Below are 17,042 nucleotides of genomic sequence, written 5' to 3' on the forward strand. Positions count from 1 at the left end.
TGTCTTGATAACAGTAGATTAAGACCCATTTCTGGAAGAAAGCACTGGCTACTAAGAAGTTATTAAAAATAAGAGAAGGCATAACAAGAATTTTTGGCCAGAAAAAAAACACCAAAAAACCCCAAAAAACTGAAATTGATCACACAGGCTTAGTAGTGCTGGGGCATAACCACCAAAATAAGTTTATGAAAAAAATGAGGGGCCTCTTCTGATGTTTTCATCTTAAATAAATGCTCTTCTGGAAATTGTGCTTTTACCAAGAAAGGTTACTGGGTTGGACATGAACAAGTATACCAACAGTTGTCCAACATGGACAAGTGTGCCAACTTCAGCATGAATCCAAAAGTACATCATTTAATGGCTCAGCATCAGGCTATTTTTAAGCATATATTCTTAGTAAAAATACAATCTATTTATGAGAACAAAATGGGAGAAAGCTGTGTGTTTATGTTAAAAAGTTGCAGTCATTGTGCTGAGGAATTTTTAATCTCAGAGTAAGGCAGAGGAAGGAGAAAGGACAGCAGATTGGAATGCAGAAATATGAGTATGTGTAATTTTGCAACTGGAAATTGGAACTTGGTTCCATGGAGAGCATGGGATGAGATTTTAGGGTCAGAGCTAGCCGTGGTGGAATGAGTTGTGGCCATGGAGAGGTGGGATGGAAGAAAGAAGCCTGAGGGAGCTGGGAGAGGTAATGGAAAATTGTTCTGTGATTATATGTGAAGACCATGTCATGGCACCTTCATTGAAGGGCAATAGTACGCTGGGATTTCCAGATATTTCTGTTATTTCTTCTATTTAAAGTCTCATAGATACTGCATATAAGCATATTTTCTATTCTTATTGCTTTAACTGCTGTTGTTGTAAGTACTTACTGTAGCCCCTAAAGAGTTCTATTCAACTATGGTGTCTAGTTGTACAAGGTCCTTTATGAGTACAATGATAGGCAGAATACCTGTAAAGCTCATATTCCAAGAGATTAGGCAATATATTCAGATGGGAGAAGAGGGAAACTGATGTGAAAAAGAAGTTATTTATGGTGTCCTAGAACAGAAAGCACATGTAGATGCTGTTGCAAAACACATTCATGGCAGCCATCCACAGATATATGGTACTCCAGTGTCTCAGATGATACGAATAAAGAAGGCTAAAGTTGGTTAATAAACGATGAGCAGATGTAGGTATTGCTGAAGAAAGCAAAAAAGAGAAATATGTCCATTAGAGCATTTTACCTAAGAATAGCTCCAAATTAAACCATGGTGTAGATCTAGTAGGGTCTGGAGTTGTCCTTGCTGAAAACTGTCCCTAAGTCATTAGAATGACAGAATTATAGAACCGTTTATGTTGGAAAAGACCTTCAAGATGATTGAGTCCAGCCGTTAACCCAGTACTGCCAAGTCTGTCACTAAACCATGTCCCCAAGTGTCTGCCACATCAACATGTTTTTTTAACAGCTCTGGGGATGGTGACTCCACCATGTCCCTAGGCAGCCTGTTCTAAAGCTTGACAACCCTTTCTGTGAAGAAATTTTTCATAATATCCAATGGAAACCTCCCACAGTTCAACTTGAGGCCACTTCCTCTCACCCTGTGGCTGTTACCTGGCAGTAGAGCCTGACCCCCACCTGGCTACAGCCTCCTTCAGGGAGTTGTAGAGTGACGAGGTCCCCTCTGAGCCTCTTTTTCTCCAGGCTAAACAACCCCAGCTCCCTCAGCTGCTCCTCATCAGACTTGTGCTCCAGACCCTTCCCCAGCTCTGTTGCCCTTCTCTGGATGTGCTCCAGCCCCTCAATGTCATTCTTGTGGTGAGGGGCCCAGAACTGGACACAGGATTTGAGATGTGGCCTCACCAGTGCTGAGTACAGGGGCCGTAGTCCGGCTGGCCACGCTGTATCTGATAAAGGCCAGAATGCTCTTGGCCTTTCTGGGAACTCAGCCTTTAACAATGTGATTTTGGTGAGAACAGACAGATGTGCAGGAGGTTTCAGCAACTGGAAGGGAACCCATGACCACATTTCCATCCATATCATAGCTTTCAGTGTTATTTTGATTCTTACGTAGTGTGCATTCTTGGCTCTAAGAAGTCACATCTGTGTTTAAATCTGTTCCTGTGCATGGCTACACTTCAGTATGTTCCCAGTTTAATTACTCCAGCGGAAGAATATCGACAGGATATTTACTGATTCTTGAATGCTGATTCAGGAACAGGAAGAATCTGTTTGGGCTTCTCTAGATTTAATTTCTGTTTGAGAGTTTTGGTTTTCAGTGAGTCCCGTGCTTGTGCTTTTCAGGGTGGCCCAGGTGTCAGAGGTGCCAAAGGTCATCGTGGTGATCCAGGTCCAAAGGTACTTTTTAAAGCGCTCTACATTTGACAGATGCATGGGTTCTTGGTTTATCTCTGCTGCATGGAAACCCTGAAATGAATTCCAGGTTGTCTCTGGCTTTTTTGAGGAAAAAGCATAGTGAAATGTCACTGGCATTTACTGTGTCTCTTTCCAAAACAATTACTTGTCCTATTTGTTCCTTGACAAAAGATATAAAATTCAGAATTCTGCTTTCACAGAATAAATAATCCTCTTTTTCTGTGTGTTTATAAAGAAACTAGACAGTTTTAAATTAAACCCTAACTGCTCAAATATCTTAACTCATATTTCAGATGTCTTTGAATCTATTGGCATTTAATTCTTCAAACAGAAGCTGCCTTTGTCCATATGATAAGAGTTTAACTTATGTCCTGTGCTACTTTAGGGACCAGATGGACCTCGAGGTGAAATTGGTGTTCCTGGACCGCAGGGACCTCCTGGACCACAAGGACCCAGTGGACTTTCTATTCAAGGGCTTCCAGTGAGACTTAAAAAATCAATAGGCATTTTTCTCTGATCTTTTAAACAGCAAATAGCTTAGACTAGACTGAAATAGCTTTTGGTGTTGTGATCAGAATCTGAATTTTAGTACTTGAGGTGAAATCACAGATGTGGGTTTGACCTCCAGTGAACGTGGGTTCAATGCCAGAATTTCTGGGTTTTTATTTTGAACAGAATTTTTAGTCATCTGAAAGTATTTGATTGCAGGTTGAATATGACCTGGGTATTAGCATTCAAGCCTGGATTCAAGGGAAAATAAATTGCGGTGGGGGTTGTGACATGGAAGTTGATCAAAATGTTAATATTTCCTCTTTTTCTGGCTGTACTGCTCATTGCAGATCAGTTCTGACTTGAAAGGTGTACCCAAGCAAGAACACCATATTCTCTGCCAAAATTAAGCAATACTATTCATTACATAATAAAATCTATCATCAGAGGAAGTGATTAGGACTGGATTTGCAAGGCTATTGTGAAATAAGTTACAGAATTTCATTATAAATAAACATACTTAGAATAATGAATCAGTAGCACTTATCTTGTTTCATACACTTCTCCAGTAGACGGGTACAGACAAGCCTAGAAAAGTAGTAATACATATATTACTTCCTGCTAGTTTATTTTTCCAAATTTACTACATTAAAATAAAATGTCATCCTTTTCCAGCCTATATGATACTAATGAAAAATATAATGGTTTACCAAAGCTGTATATTCTTGATTGTGTTGTCATAGAGAATAATAAGAATACTTTAATTATAAGAGCAGTTATTTAATAGAGAAATTTATTTTTTATAAAAAGTAACGTTTATTTATTATTTAGAAAAGTATATTCTTCTCATGCATATGTACCATAGAAATATGCCTAGTTTCCACAGTAAACCCATTTTTTCACCATTATTGGAGATACTGCTGAGGCCTGAAGTGAAACCAATTCCTTTAAAGGGAAAAAGAAAATTGCTACCTTTTTTTTGTAACAAAATGGCTATAGTTTTATCAGGTTACTTATGAAACCTTTTAAAATTAGGGTTTTTTAAAAATGTTTATAACTTCTACATTTGCATTTTTGCAAATAAGAGTCTTTTTGTTTGCTTTCAGAAAGAAACATAATTTGTTTTCTTACTGGTTTCCTTTGTTGTTTTTTGGGATTTTTTTAAGAAGCTGAAGGGAGCCATTAAAAACAGAAATGTAACCATGTATTTTGTTTGCTATGTGTGATTGTTTATTTGCAGGGGCCACCCGGTGAAAAGGGAGAGAAGGGAGATCTTGGTTTTCCTGGCCTGCAGGTATTCCCTATTGTACACCCTGTCACTGACTAAGTTTGAATGTTGAATTGGCACCATTGTGAGTTTAGGGCACATTTTACAAACTGATGAGAAATGTATTATTGGGGTGAATTTGAACAGGGGTTTAGAAAGAGGAGGAATCCAGGGTATGTTGGTGTGCAGCAGCTGATTCACTTGGGCCTGAAAAGCTGGTTACTTTCTTGTTTAATGCTGAGATTGTGCCTCTGTAGACTCAACATCTCTGCATTTTAATGATGTGTGTTTACCCATCTCTCATTTCACAGAAATACCTTCTTTACTGAATCTCTTCTATGGTGCCACCCATTATTGAGCTTCCTAGTTCCATTTATCCAAAACATGTCATACAGTTTCACTCAAAATTTTTTGGATTCTGTTAATTTGATCTCATAATTTTATCTCCTTTTATAATGCTTAGGGAGTCCCAGGAGCCTCAGGTTCACCAGGAAGAGATGGAGCTCAAGGTCAAAGGGTAAGCTAAAATGAGTATGTTTTACATGTGTTTTGTTCCCATTCCATAATGGAAATGTTTCCCAACATGGCTGATTTATTATAATGAATGCCACCTCTGTCCTTTCTGGAGTTCATCTCTCTGTGCCAATAGGCACAGGAGGATGGACATCCTTCTGTCTGGTGATGAGGGTTGAGATGTGTAATGGGAACCCTGCACGATGCCTGTGCTTTGTGCGTTTGGTAGAAGTAGATGTCACTTGAGTTCAGCATTGCCAATTAATCTCTTGGCTTATATATTTAAAATTAAATGGTTGTTAAATGGTGTATAATTAGTATGCAATTCAAGGCAATGATCTAAATTTGCTTTCTAGCTAAGTAATGAAACAGAGACAACTACAAGGAAATTTAACATTGAATGTAGAATATTTGCAGAAACAGTTGACATGAAAAAAAGGTGAAAAATATATAATAGCAAAATTTAGTCAACCTTATTCTGCTCCTGGTGTAACAACTGCAGATACTTACAGTCTGTCTAGGAGCCAGCAAAAGAAAATTAATTTTCATTTGTGCAGTTAAGCCTATAACTCCTCTCTCCTTGGGGAGACTTCTGTTTCATTATTTGTCAGATTCTGGAAAGTTATTGTTAGCATAGTACTAGATTTCTGTCTACAGCAGAAGTTCATTATGAAATATAACTTTTCAGTTTCATTTGAGCAAGATTTACATATTCATGATCCTTTTTTTGGAAATGTCAATGTAACTTGAACTTCAGAGAAATCTGGGAATTCTTTGATTTTCTGACCTTGTTATAAATAAACCCAAACCCTGTAGCAAAACATGTATCTGAACTCACTATTATGACTTTAAACATTGGCATAAACATATGTCTAGAAGTAATTCCACTGACGTTACTGTAGAATTTGGGAAATAGATAAGTGGGTTTTTTTTCCTCTAAAAATCAAGAAAAGAAAGGCATTTTATTAAAATAAAGATTTATGCGATATTATCATCAGATGAATAATCTAATTGGAGGAATAGCCTTTTCATGCCACCTGTTCATCTCCAGGTTAATAGAGACCTGGACCCTGATGAACATTTGGGTTTTTGCCATGTTCTGTTTGGTCTTGTTCCTGGACAAGTTGAGATGGTGCTAAACCTTGTCCAAGTGAGCTCTATGTGCCTCCTCCCCCTGCATTCCTCATCGTGAGGGATGTTGAGGTGCCTGCAGTTCAAGGAGAAAAGAATTCTGTGTTTTGATGTTATTCTGTAGCTGACCTCATACTTAGCAGAGGATGCCCTCAGCCATGCCTTGATGCCAGCCACCAGTTCAGAAGTGGTCTAGTTCTCCCATGTGGGAGTCACCAGGTTGTTGCCAAGATGGTATTCCAGAGAAAAGCCGAGGAAGATTAGTGCAGCAAAGGCTTTTGATACAGCTTGGAAAAGTCATATGGTGTTTATTCTGTAGAATACCCCACTGTTGTCTATAAAAAGGTAGGGCAATTACATAAATTGCCTGTTTTTATAGATACAGTTATAATGCTTTGTTTGTGTGTTCTCTTTCTTCTCTGCTATTAATCATGGGAGCTGGATAAACAGCCCAGAGCTCATAAAATTAGTTCTGTTAGCCTGGTATTGTCTCTGTGAGACCCTTATGCAATGTTGTCCAGCTGTAATTATTTCTCTGGCAACAAATAATTATGCTATACTGATTTTATGGTGTTGTAACTCATTTGATTCCTGTGAAGTTATGACAACATGAAATTACTTTTAATGGGCAAAGATCCAAACCAATTATTTCACCGCAGTCTCTTTGAAGACCCAGCACTTAAAAAAAGAGATAATTCTGAAGGGCATAACTGCAGCAGCAAAGGGGAACTGGAAAATTCCTGAGAAGTAAATTGCCTTTTTGTATAATGTTCTTTTTGTTGGGTTTCCTCCTGTTAGCCAAGATGCCAAACTGTTTTGCAAGTATTATACTACTAGAACTGAGATTTTCTGTGTTTTTCTTAGCTTAGTTATCCCTTCCTCTTTAGTATTTATTGATCTTTAAGTATTTTAATTATAGTGGTAGTAGTGCTGTAGAGTACTTAGGTTGTTAAATCACACTGATTTTAATGGGTGGTAAGCATAGGGCTGATATTTATTGGGAGATCTCTGAGAACTTTGAATTGGGTATAATGTGATTAATGAAGTGCTGGAATGGATATTCTTTTTCCTTCAGTTCCTGACAATTGGAATCACTTCACTTCTACAGTTTGTTTTCCCTTCTGTTTGTTTTGATTTCTAGTGTTCATACTTTCTGATTTTCTTTTGGAAATCAGTTGAGGAAAGGGTTTGATTTTCCTTTCTTATGTTGTAATTCAACACTTAACCTAAAATTTCTTTTTTGTTTTTCTGAACTTGGTTTTTAGTCCCTGACTCATTTGCTTTTTCTCGGGTTTTAGAAAGAAATAGAACGTTCTCCCTGTCAGTTACATGAATTCATAAAAAGGTCATTTTCATAATGACATACCCTCCCTATGAAGAAGAATGGGATGTAATAAAAATACTTTGGGAAGGTTGAATGAGAATAAAAAGTTTTTTTCTGATAATAAAGCAAATATTAAGAATATGCATGACAATATTTTATACCTGTCTGGTAACCTGTTTAAGTCTTCATCTCAGACTCCACATGAGGAACAGTCCCCTCCTCTCTCATCAGCTTCCAGAGTGTCAGAAAAGATTTTATAAATGGAAAATGACTTATTTTTGTTGTGTGGCTGTAGCTGTGGTTGTTTGGTGTCCTTTCTTGCTGCCTCATATTTGCAGCTAGCAATATAGGGGAGTTTTAGTAAAAAGAACAGATCATTTTTATCCACCAACAGTCCCAAGCATTTCATGTTGACAGACAGATCTTGAATTGGCAGTCATGTGTCCCAGGCTGCAGGGGTTTTTTAAAAGGCTCTACATGAAAATCTTTCAAGCTTGGCTCAGTAGCTTCAGTTAAGTTTTTGCTGGTATCTAGCCCTACTTGAAAAGTCACCTCTCCACAAGTTGCCTCAAATTCCAGGCTACAGAAAGCTCAAGAGTTTATAATGAGATCAGCAGCAAGTTTGATTTCAGCACCCTTGAGATTTTACCAGTGATGCCATTTGTATTTTGGCAAATAAAATCCCTTCTAAAATTTCTGTCTCTTTCTCTAGAACTTTTTTTTCATGCCATTAGCAAAATATGTCTTAATTTAACTTTCCAAAGTGATATAAACTTTGATTTTAAGACCTACATCCTAGGTCACACATCAAAATCTGTCCTATCCTGTTCTTGGACATGCAGTTCCATGGGAGAGAATCAGTGGCTTTGTGCAGAGTCATTTCTGTTCTGGATGTGACAGAGCTATGTAATTCCTCCAGTGTGCTATGTAATTCCTCCAGTCATTCTCCTTGGATTAGAGGTGGTTAGGCAAAGAAGAGAATTCAATAAATGGGAGATTAAATAGCATCTACAAGGCTTCAGTACTCAGAATACAACTTTGTGAATTCTCACTGTGCTCTATTTTCTTCTACATTACATACACCAAAAATTATGGGAGAAAGAGCCAGAAGAAATAAATTCCCACTCTTCCTGCCAATTTCTTGGTACTTACTAATCTCTGCTCTCAACTCAAAAGTTCAGAATGAGTGTCAGATCCATTCTGGCCATCAGGTGGTCTGAGTAACATCATCTTCAAATGCTGCTGGCAGCACAAACAAATACCTTTAGTCTTTTACCAGCGTGAGAGAATAGGTATTGCCATACTCTTTCTTGAACCAGGCTTCTATTTGATTTATTTGAGTTATATACAGCAATTTTCACATCTAGCAAATGAAGTAGGAGGTCATCTTTTCTGGGCAATACAGACACAATGCCAAGAGAAATAAACCCTAGGAGAATAGACAGGAGGTGATTATTGAGCAGCCAGGAGTAAGAGCACTGCTCAGAAGAAAGAAATTGTGAAATATATTCCAAGAAAATGTACTGCTGATCATACTGTTAATTCTGCTCTTTGACTGGAGTGGGAGAAGAGAAAGACATACGGTTTTCTTTTTCTTTAGAAGCTTGTGTGACTCCACACTAGATCCTAGAAGTCAGTGGAAAGCACTATATTCCCTTCCTCCTAGTTAAATTAAGCCCTTAAAAGGGTCAAATGAGTTTTCATCCTGCTTTGGAACTGAGCAAAAATAAATATAAGTTTTACATCTTTGCTTTAAAAAGTGAAACATAAATATGAAGGTGTCAGCTTCATCTGGCTACACTGTGGAATATGAAGATGTTTCCTTATCAAGTCTAAGGATACCTAGATAACATAATGGGAGTTGACTATGTGGCTTATTTTATCATCAAAACACCCATGCACTAGAGCTTTTAAAAAACCTTTCCAGGTATATGGCAGATAATATTATTCCCCAGCCATTTTTTATGCCATATGATTGCAGATTTGAATAATAGTTTCCAAATTGTGCAAAGCATAAAACTAGTAGTATAGGTTATATTCATTACTAAAACCATGTCAGAAACAATGATTTGGAAAAAAAATACAAACCAAAAAAGTTGTACATTTTTCTTCTGAAGCTCCATGAGATACTGAGGCCTGGAATATTCTTTACTCTGTGTGTCGCTATAAACATTTTCAAACATTTCAGCAATAAACCAAATGCTTTCTAGCATAAACCACCTTTCAAATTGGTCTTGAGCCAGAGGTAAAACCATATATCTCCTGTTCAGGCTGTATAGTAATTAAAGAATTGTTTAATCATCAGGCTGGTCAGAAACCCAAGCTTTTTGCCTGTGGATACAAAATGCACATATTGGTTAATTCGTATTAACTAAATTATCTTATGTGAAGTAAAGAATACTTTATTAATAGTGTATTTTCCTCTACATCTGGTCAGTCTTTTTTTCTGTGATGTACTTGCTTTCCAGTTTCCAAGTTATCTTGAGTTTTTGGCTGTTGTTTCTGGAAGCTCTGAGGCACGTTCCTGATGGAAACCACATGAGCATTCTCACTGCTTCCCAAAGCAGGACTCAGGGATGGCTGGAGCCCATGAGCAGCACTGCTGGGCACAGAGATCCACTCTCTGTTGCCATCTTTCAGCACCTCATCAGTGGCACTGGGAATGCTTGCAGCCAGTGAGAACAGATGTAGAAATGTGACCTTGTGGTAGAGAGGTTTGACAGCAAAACCCCTCTTGTTTCCCTACAGAAGTTCTAAGTGAAATTCACTCAGAGGTGAAAATTGCCAGTATGAAGAATTTTGTATTGATTTTTCTTCAAAAAAGTTGCGTGACTAGCTGTTGTTTGTTTTTTGGTTTTTTTTAATCTTGGTAAGCTTCTTTTTCAGAAATAAACCCTCCCCAGGGCAAAGAAGGAAATTTTTTTGTAAGAGACCACTACCAACAGGTATTAATTTAGAAAAAAAACAAACAACACAACAACAAAGCAAAACAAAACCAAAGAAGAAAAGTAAAACATTTCTTCTGGATTAAACAGAATAGATTCATGACGTACATATAAAAAGCTGATGAAATTGCATTTATTTATCTTTTGTAGGGCTTTCCTGGCAAGGATGGACCCACAGGCCCACAAGGACCTCCTGGCCCAATGGTGAGTACTACCCATAGAATTTCTTACTGCAAAAGTCAGCAGGATTTGAGGGGATTACAGATCACACTGTTATCTATGCTGCAGTGGATAGAGCAAGGCCAAGGGAATTCAGAATTCTCATGATGCACTGAGTTGGCAGAGAGCTGCTTGTCCAGTGTAATTTCTTTCCACTCCTACTTAGCTCAAGAAGAAAATGTTTCCCATAGGAAGGGGAGAGAGTTGTTTTGTCAAGATTGATAGCTTATTCTTAGTCAAGCAACTGCACTATAAAGAGGGAATTACTGCTTTTAACATTTGAAACAAGACTTTCTTTTTGTCAAAAATTCCATAGGACTGTTAGCTGAAGTGAACCCTCAAATTTTACTTGGCTTAGAGGTTGGAGGTGAGCACAGGTGCTCCCACAGAGTAATCAAGGAAGATAACAGAGGCTACATCCAGCATCTAATGCAGGATATATGTTGCCTTCAGAATCAGTCTCAGCCTTCTCAGTTTGCAGCTAGGCAAAGTTAATGCCTTCTTAATCGATTTAAAAGATTAAATGAAGCTGCTGGTTGTACTGAGTATTCTTCAAGCCATCTTGTTGTTTTTTACAAAGAACATTCTGAGTCATCCCCCCTGAACACAGTATTAACATCACAGGATTTAGTCCAGTGGTTCAGCAATTTCTGCCTGTTCCAGAAAGCAAACCAAGTTATTTTTCTAAAGTGATTTTCTCAGAGCTGTGCTTATGGTGCTCTTTTTCCTGCAAATGGCATTTCTTAGTTTTCTCTCTGGGAATCTCCAGTCTTTGACTGACAGAACTGTCTGTGTACTACTTCTCATCAGGACTGATGGATATCGATTGTCATCACCACTATTTTCCTCTTCTTTTTCCACACAGGGCATACCTGGTGCTCCAGGTGTTCCAGGTGTTACTGGAAGTCAGGGGCCACAAGGTGATGTTGGAGCTCCTGTAAGTAAAACTAATTAATATTTCACTGTCTGCTGTTGTGCTTTGGTTGGTTTCTGAGCCTGGCTTCACTGTTTGACAGAACTCCTCAATATTTATTGCCTATGATCTGTTTGCAGTTAGTGGCTAAGTGAAACATCATATTGACCTTTCTTTGTTCATTCTTTGTAATTAAATATATTTGTTGATCTTACATACAATGTTTGGAATATAGGGATTAAAGTCAAAACACAAGATTAAAACACAGAAGTTAAAAACACAACTATGTGAATTTGAAGTCTTTGTGTAATTACATTCTTCTTTTTTTCCCTTTGCCCTTCCAGTGACTCTCTGGAAATTCAAGTCTTTGTTAACCTGAATATTTCCTAAATATTATTCTGATTTCCAAACTGTGAAAATAATATATGAATAAAAACATGGCTTTTGAGGTTACTCTGTGTTTAAATCAGAACAAATGACTAATGACTAGTGTTTTTTATATAATTTATGTAATTTTTGGAAAATTATATCCTCTATATCTAAAATTATTATTAGGAACCTCCAATATTAAGTTTATTTCTCAGATGTTATGTTTTATGAATTATTTTAAAAACCTCAGAAAGAAAAATAACTGGAAGAAAGGAATACAACTATGAAATCAATGTATATTTTATGTAAAAGAGAATATTTATAGTGGACTTTTTTGTCTCTGTAAGTGTTCAGACAATATTATGTATTAATATTTTAATATTTGACTACTTGTTTAATTTTAAAGCCTGCTCAGCTTTTTCCCATCTATTACAGTAAACATCCTATTTAATTTTTAAAGACTTTGAAGTGGAACAGTGTATATTTTTGTAAATTCTATTTGTAAATTCTATTTGTAGAATAGAATTTTTTTTTCCAAAATCCAGTTTGGTTTGGAGATTTAGGCCAATGCAAGCATTTTCATTTGGTTAAGTGGAAGTGAAATTAAATTGATTGATAATTTATAAACAAAGATAATAATCTAAATGCCCAGTTCTGCATAGTTTCTAAGTGTAATCATGGTATCTATAAAGGAAATTTGATGAGCTTTGGAACCTTTACTATAAATATATAGCATGTTGACTATGCAGTTCCTGTCCAAACACATGTTCCAGATACTGAACAAAATCTTCTAGAATGTAGATATTCCTGTGAGTCATGCAAGAACTCTGCTGTGCATGGTTAGACTCTAGTTGTGCAGAAATAAACAGGTGGGTGAAAAATTACTGAACTTTCTATTCCAAAACATAGAGTTATGGAATAGTCCTTAGAAATGGTCTTTTAGTCTTTGTAAGAGTTTCCTCTCTCCAAGGATAGAATAAGCTGTGCTTAACCATGTGTCTGTCAGCTGGTTACCTACACAGAAGCACAGAACAGTCTGAGTGGGAAGGGAACCACAAGGATCATCAAGTCCAGCTCTCAAGTGTTCGGCCCATACAGGCATCAAACCTGTGGCCTTGGTGTTATTAGCACCAGGCTCTGGCCAACAGACCTTTCCTTGCTTCAGGAGTTCCTGAGAAAAGGGTAGCCTACCCCAAAAACTGAAATTGGTAAAGTTGCAAGTGACCTAGACAACCTGTTTCAATCCATAATCCTCCTCATCATCATTACAGTATTACATTATCCTTAATGTCGAGTGTAGTTTTCTGTCCAGTTTAATCCCATTGCCTGCTCTGTTCATAGTGGATGCAGAGTCCCAGGACAGCAAATTTCAGGCTGGTATTTTGCAAAAATTAGACCTGTTTCAGCCATGTGAAATGCATCATGTGGTGGCCTGACCTTGCTATCATTTTGAATAAGTGAATTCAGTGTGCATCAAACACTTGTGAAAGTCATTGTTCCCATGTAATTGCCAAAGGTGAACATTTTGTTGAGTACTGAAATGATAGAAGTGTATTTGTCACTGTCACATAACCTCCTGAAAGCTTGCTTATTGTCTGTTTCTTCTCCCTTTACTACAAATCTGCAAGGCAGACAAAGTTCAGGTGTTAAAATTTTGAACAGAACAAAATGAGAATTAATTTTGCATTAAATCTTTTCATAGGGTCCTCCTGGAGCTAAGGGGGAAAGGGGTGAAAGGGTAAGTCTACATTCATGTTAGCTCTGGTTTTTTTCCCTGCCTGGCCTTCTGTCTCATAAAGAACTTTTCCAAAAAAATTATGTGTCTCTGTGTTTACAGGCACAGTAGTTTTCTCTTTGCAATTAAGCAAACTTTCCTTCTTTTCCAGACATGGTCTTTTACATAGCTATATTAATGTTTTCAAGGTGGGAAGTATGTGGCAGTGAGCATGCCTCCAAATCTCTCATTAGGGTTATCTTCTCAGACCTCTGATTGCTGGCCAAAAAGAGAAATGGGAACCAGTGAAATCACAAAATTTCTTTGGCTTTCCTTTCTCATCTGTGAGGATAAGATGTCTCAGCAATAATAAATATCCTGCTTTGCTCAAAGTGCTGTCAGCTCAGGACTATTTCATGACTCTGCTGCTGTTGTTTTCCAGGGTGATCTCCAGTCCCAGGCAATGGTCCGGGCTGTTGCTCGTCAAGTGTGTGAGCAGCTCATCCAAGGCAAGTACATGGACAGTCCACATGCTTCTCTCTCTGGAATGGATCTTTTCCTGCCACAGCTACTTACAAATATGACACTTTGCAAAATATCCAAGGGGATCTGTTTGTTTTAAACTAGACAGTTGAGATTTATGTTTCAACTAGATTTATGTTCAACTGGATTTGTGTCCAACTAGAGCTGATTAGCATAAGCCTTCTGAAAAAAAAGCTGGAATTGTCTCCAAGCTATTACAGTTTACAGAAGCTTCTGCTGCACCAGTTTTAAATTTTTATAGACATAAAATACAAAAGCCCCCCAACCCTTGCCAAAGTAAGAAAATAAAATCCTGCACAATAGTTCTTCCATTTTCTGTGCACTCTGTAACCTACTATTTCTCCCCCAACAAGTGCACAACTTCATAACACCAAACCATGACAGACCACAGCCTTGAGAACCTGCCAGTACTCTGCTGAAACTTTGCTGAACCAGATTTTCCACTGCTACTTTTTTTTCCTGATAGGTCATATGGCAAGATATAACTCGATTCTGAACCAGATCCCAAGCCAGTCTGTCTCAACTCGAACCATCGCGGGACCTCCTGGTGAGCCAGGTCGGCCAGGGGCTCCAGGGCCACAGGGTGAGCAAGGATCACCAGGCATGCAAGGGTTTCCAGGAAGCCCTGGTCAGCCAGGAAGACCAGGAGAAAGAGGTAGGCTTCCTACTTCACAAATACCTTCCTTTCATGATACATTCTAACAGCTTTTGTCTCCTGTCTAAATGTGAAAGCAACATTTTCTCACCAATTAATTAGTGAGCTTAATACAGACCATAATGAAGGCTCTGGAGACTCTGTCATGAAAGCCATGCAGGCTTTGCCAAGTGTGTTTTGGTAGGACCAGACAGAGGTTTAATGCTTAACTGCTGAAGACTGGTGGAATTTAATAGTGCACATCCCATCACATCATGTTTCTTCTTAGTAAGACCTCAAAGTGAGCAGAATCCCTAAATGTACAAGCAAAAGAGCAATTGAAGAAAGTCAGATGGAAAACTGACATGGGGAAATGCTGAGCTTTTCTGATAACTTTAAATGTGTCAGTCTAGGAATTTCTGAGTCATGGCCACCTGAAAGGAGCAAGATTGATAAGAAGAGGGAAAAATTCCTAGTTTGAGGGGTTGAGAGAATCAAGAAGAAGAAATAGTGAGGTCAGAGAGAAGTAATACACTTAACATTTACAAGAATTCTCTTCGTATTCTCATATGAAGGCTAGATCTCATTCTCCTTTTCTCCACGAGCATTGTTGAATAACAAAACAAGTTCCATGTTTGATTTACTCTCTTTCTGTGCAGCCCAGGCTATCTTTTGTGTCCCAGAGTAGCACTAACCTCAGGACATAATACTGAGTAGATCTATAATTGTGAAAGTGCTTTGAAGAACAGCATGTAAGGAGGTGACCAAAAACCCAAGAGACAAATGTGACATTGACAAGCAGTGAATTGATGTTGCTGTTACAAAATCTGCTAACTGGGATTTTAAAAATTAATTGCTGTGGAGCTTAATAGTAGTTCCAGTTCACAGTAGCCATTATGACCATAGCTATAACATTGTTTTTAATAGAAAATCTTTGAGTGAACCTGTGAGTCTTGCCCTCCAGACTGTAAATTCCATCACCATTTTGAAAAAAGAGGCAAGGTTTCAGATACTGACCCTTCAGTCCTGCTGTTGCCTGCTCCAGCTGAGCGAAAACCAGGCACTGTCCAGAAAGGCGGAGGAATGAGGGAGTGTGAGACAAGTAGAAAAGAAGATTGGAAGAGACAGCAATCAAGGAACTGACTTAAAAAAGGGTGGTCTAGAGACACTGAATGCAGATTTCAGGATATTTTATTCCACACCAGCATATTTTAGATCTTTCCCTTTTTTTGGGGAGAGGTTTTTCAAGCTAGGATTTCAGAAAAGGGACAACCAAAACACCAGGCCACAAAAAAAGGAACGTGTCCAACATGTTCTGTACTTTCCATTGTATTTGCTGTGCTGATGTCCAGACACACATTGTGGGATCCCAGAGTGATTAGACACAGTCATTTAAATAAAATATGATGTGGGTTGGCCCGCTGCAGACAATATTAATGTTTGGGAAGCAGCATTGGCAGCAGAGCACAGAAAGGGTAAAAAGACATTAGAAAGAATATTGCCCCTTCCCTCCCTATTACCCTTTCCCCTCTATATGGATAACTGATTTTGGAAGGGACTGATTTTGGCAGGTAGTGCTTGTGGGGAGTTTTATACTTGGTAGAGAAAGCTCTAATCAAGCATCCTTCAGAACTGCAGTCAGATTTTCATAAAATGTGATACCAAATGTTGGGAGTGTTCTACAGTATTTTCAGCTTAAAATGAGGTTGTTTCAAGAATCCATGTGTAAACTTTAAGACAAAATAATTGGCTGGTTTATTTGGAGTTGAAATGGATTTTAGGAAATTCATATAACTGCAGCCTTGAACAGAATCTGGAAGAAAGATGAAGGAGCTCCTTCAGAAACTAGGGAAAATTGTATATTAATTTATTGCTCCTTGAGGATTTGATTTCTTCAGAAGCAACTGAACTTTCAGACTGATGTGTGTTTGATGCTGTAGCACCTTACTGAGCAGGAAGATACCTTTTGCTGCAGACTCTTAGGGTATTTCTGAATCCATTTCTCTAAGCTAACCCTAAAATGCAAAAATGAAAATTAGAAATTATTTAACCAGCTTCATGCTTGTGGAGAATGATTGGAAGTTTTTCATGGATTCCCAATTCCTACTTGATTCCTAATGGCATATCCTACACAGAAGCAGCAGACTAAAATTGCTCAGCTTCTGGATGGAAGGAAGGGTTTTAAAGTTTGCAGCGACAACAGAGAGGAGGGTAAATGGAGTCAGACTCTATCCCTTGCTGTGTTCTGAAACGCTGTTTGCATTGAACTTGTTCAGCAAACACAATGTATCATCCTGTCCTGAAGATCTCCAGCCAGCCACCTGGAAGTCTTTATTTAAAATGTGCTCCTTTTCACTAATGTCATCAGCATTTTGGTTGTATATGAAGCCAATTTAATGTTGAAGCCCAGTGCCAGATTAGCAACTCTGAAAGTCAGGCTCCAGGTTTAAGTTCAGAAAATGTCCTGCAACAGAGTGTGCTAAGAAGTAATAGTCATTAGAAGGAAAAAACACCTGTTTGCTTACCTAGTAGTGTTGCTTTTTCCCCCTCAAACTGTTGGAATTGCTGCAGGAGCCTGGTACTGGCTCTGAGCTGAGTGGCAAGGTGGCAAGGTTCTGG

At 38.1% G+C, this 17,042-nt stretch overlaps 1 protein-coding gene across 3 annotated transcripts in view; it reads left to right on the plus strand.

The window, feature by feature from the left end:
• COL14A1 (collagen type XIV alpha 1 chain) overlaps nucleotides 1-17,042 on the plus strand; it is a 113,883-nt gene that overhangs the window by 88,806 nt on the left and 8,035 nt on the right. For all 3 annotated transcript variants that reach the window (XM_036404364.1, XM_036404365.1, XM_036404366.1), the window contains exons 37-45: nucleotides 2,291-2,344; nucleotides 2,748-2,843; nucleotides 4,092-4,145; nucleotides 4,582-4,635; nucleotides 10,182-10,235; nucleotides 11,116-11,187; nucleotides 13,235-13,270; nucleotides 13,689-13,755; nucleotides 14,256-14,444. In XM_036404364.1, the coding sequence (XP_036260257.1) occupies nucleotides 2,291-2,344; nucleotides 2,748-2,843; nucleotides 4,092-4,145; nucleotides 4,582-4,635; nucleotides 10,182-10,235; nucleotides 11,116-11,187; nucleotides 13,235-13,270; nucleotides 13,689-13,755; nucleotides 14,256-14,444 (676 nt within the window). The remainder of the gene's footprint in view (nucleotides 1-2,290; nucleotides 2,345-2,747; nucleotides 2,844-4,091; nucleotides 4,146-4,581; nucleotides 4,636-10,181; nucleotides 10,236-11,115; nucleotides 11,188-13,234; nucleotides 13,271-13,688; nucleotides 13,756-14,255; nucleotides 14,445-17,042) is intronic.

This window comes from Molothrus ater, chromosome 1 (genome assembly GCF_012460135.2).
Source record: "Molothrus ater isolate BHLD 08-10-18 breed brown headed cowbird chromosome 1, BPBGC_Mater_1.1, whole genome shotgun sequence".
Taxonomy (NCBI): Eukaryota; Metazoa; Chordata; class Aves; order Passeriformes; family Icteridae; genus Molothrus; species Molothrus ater.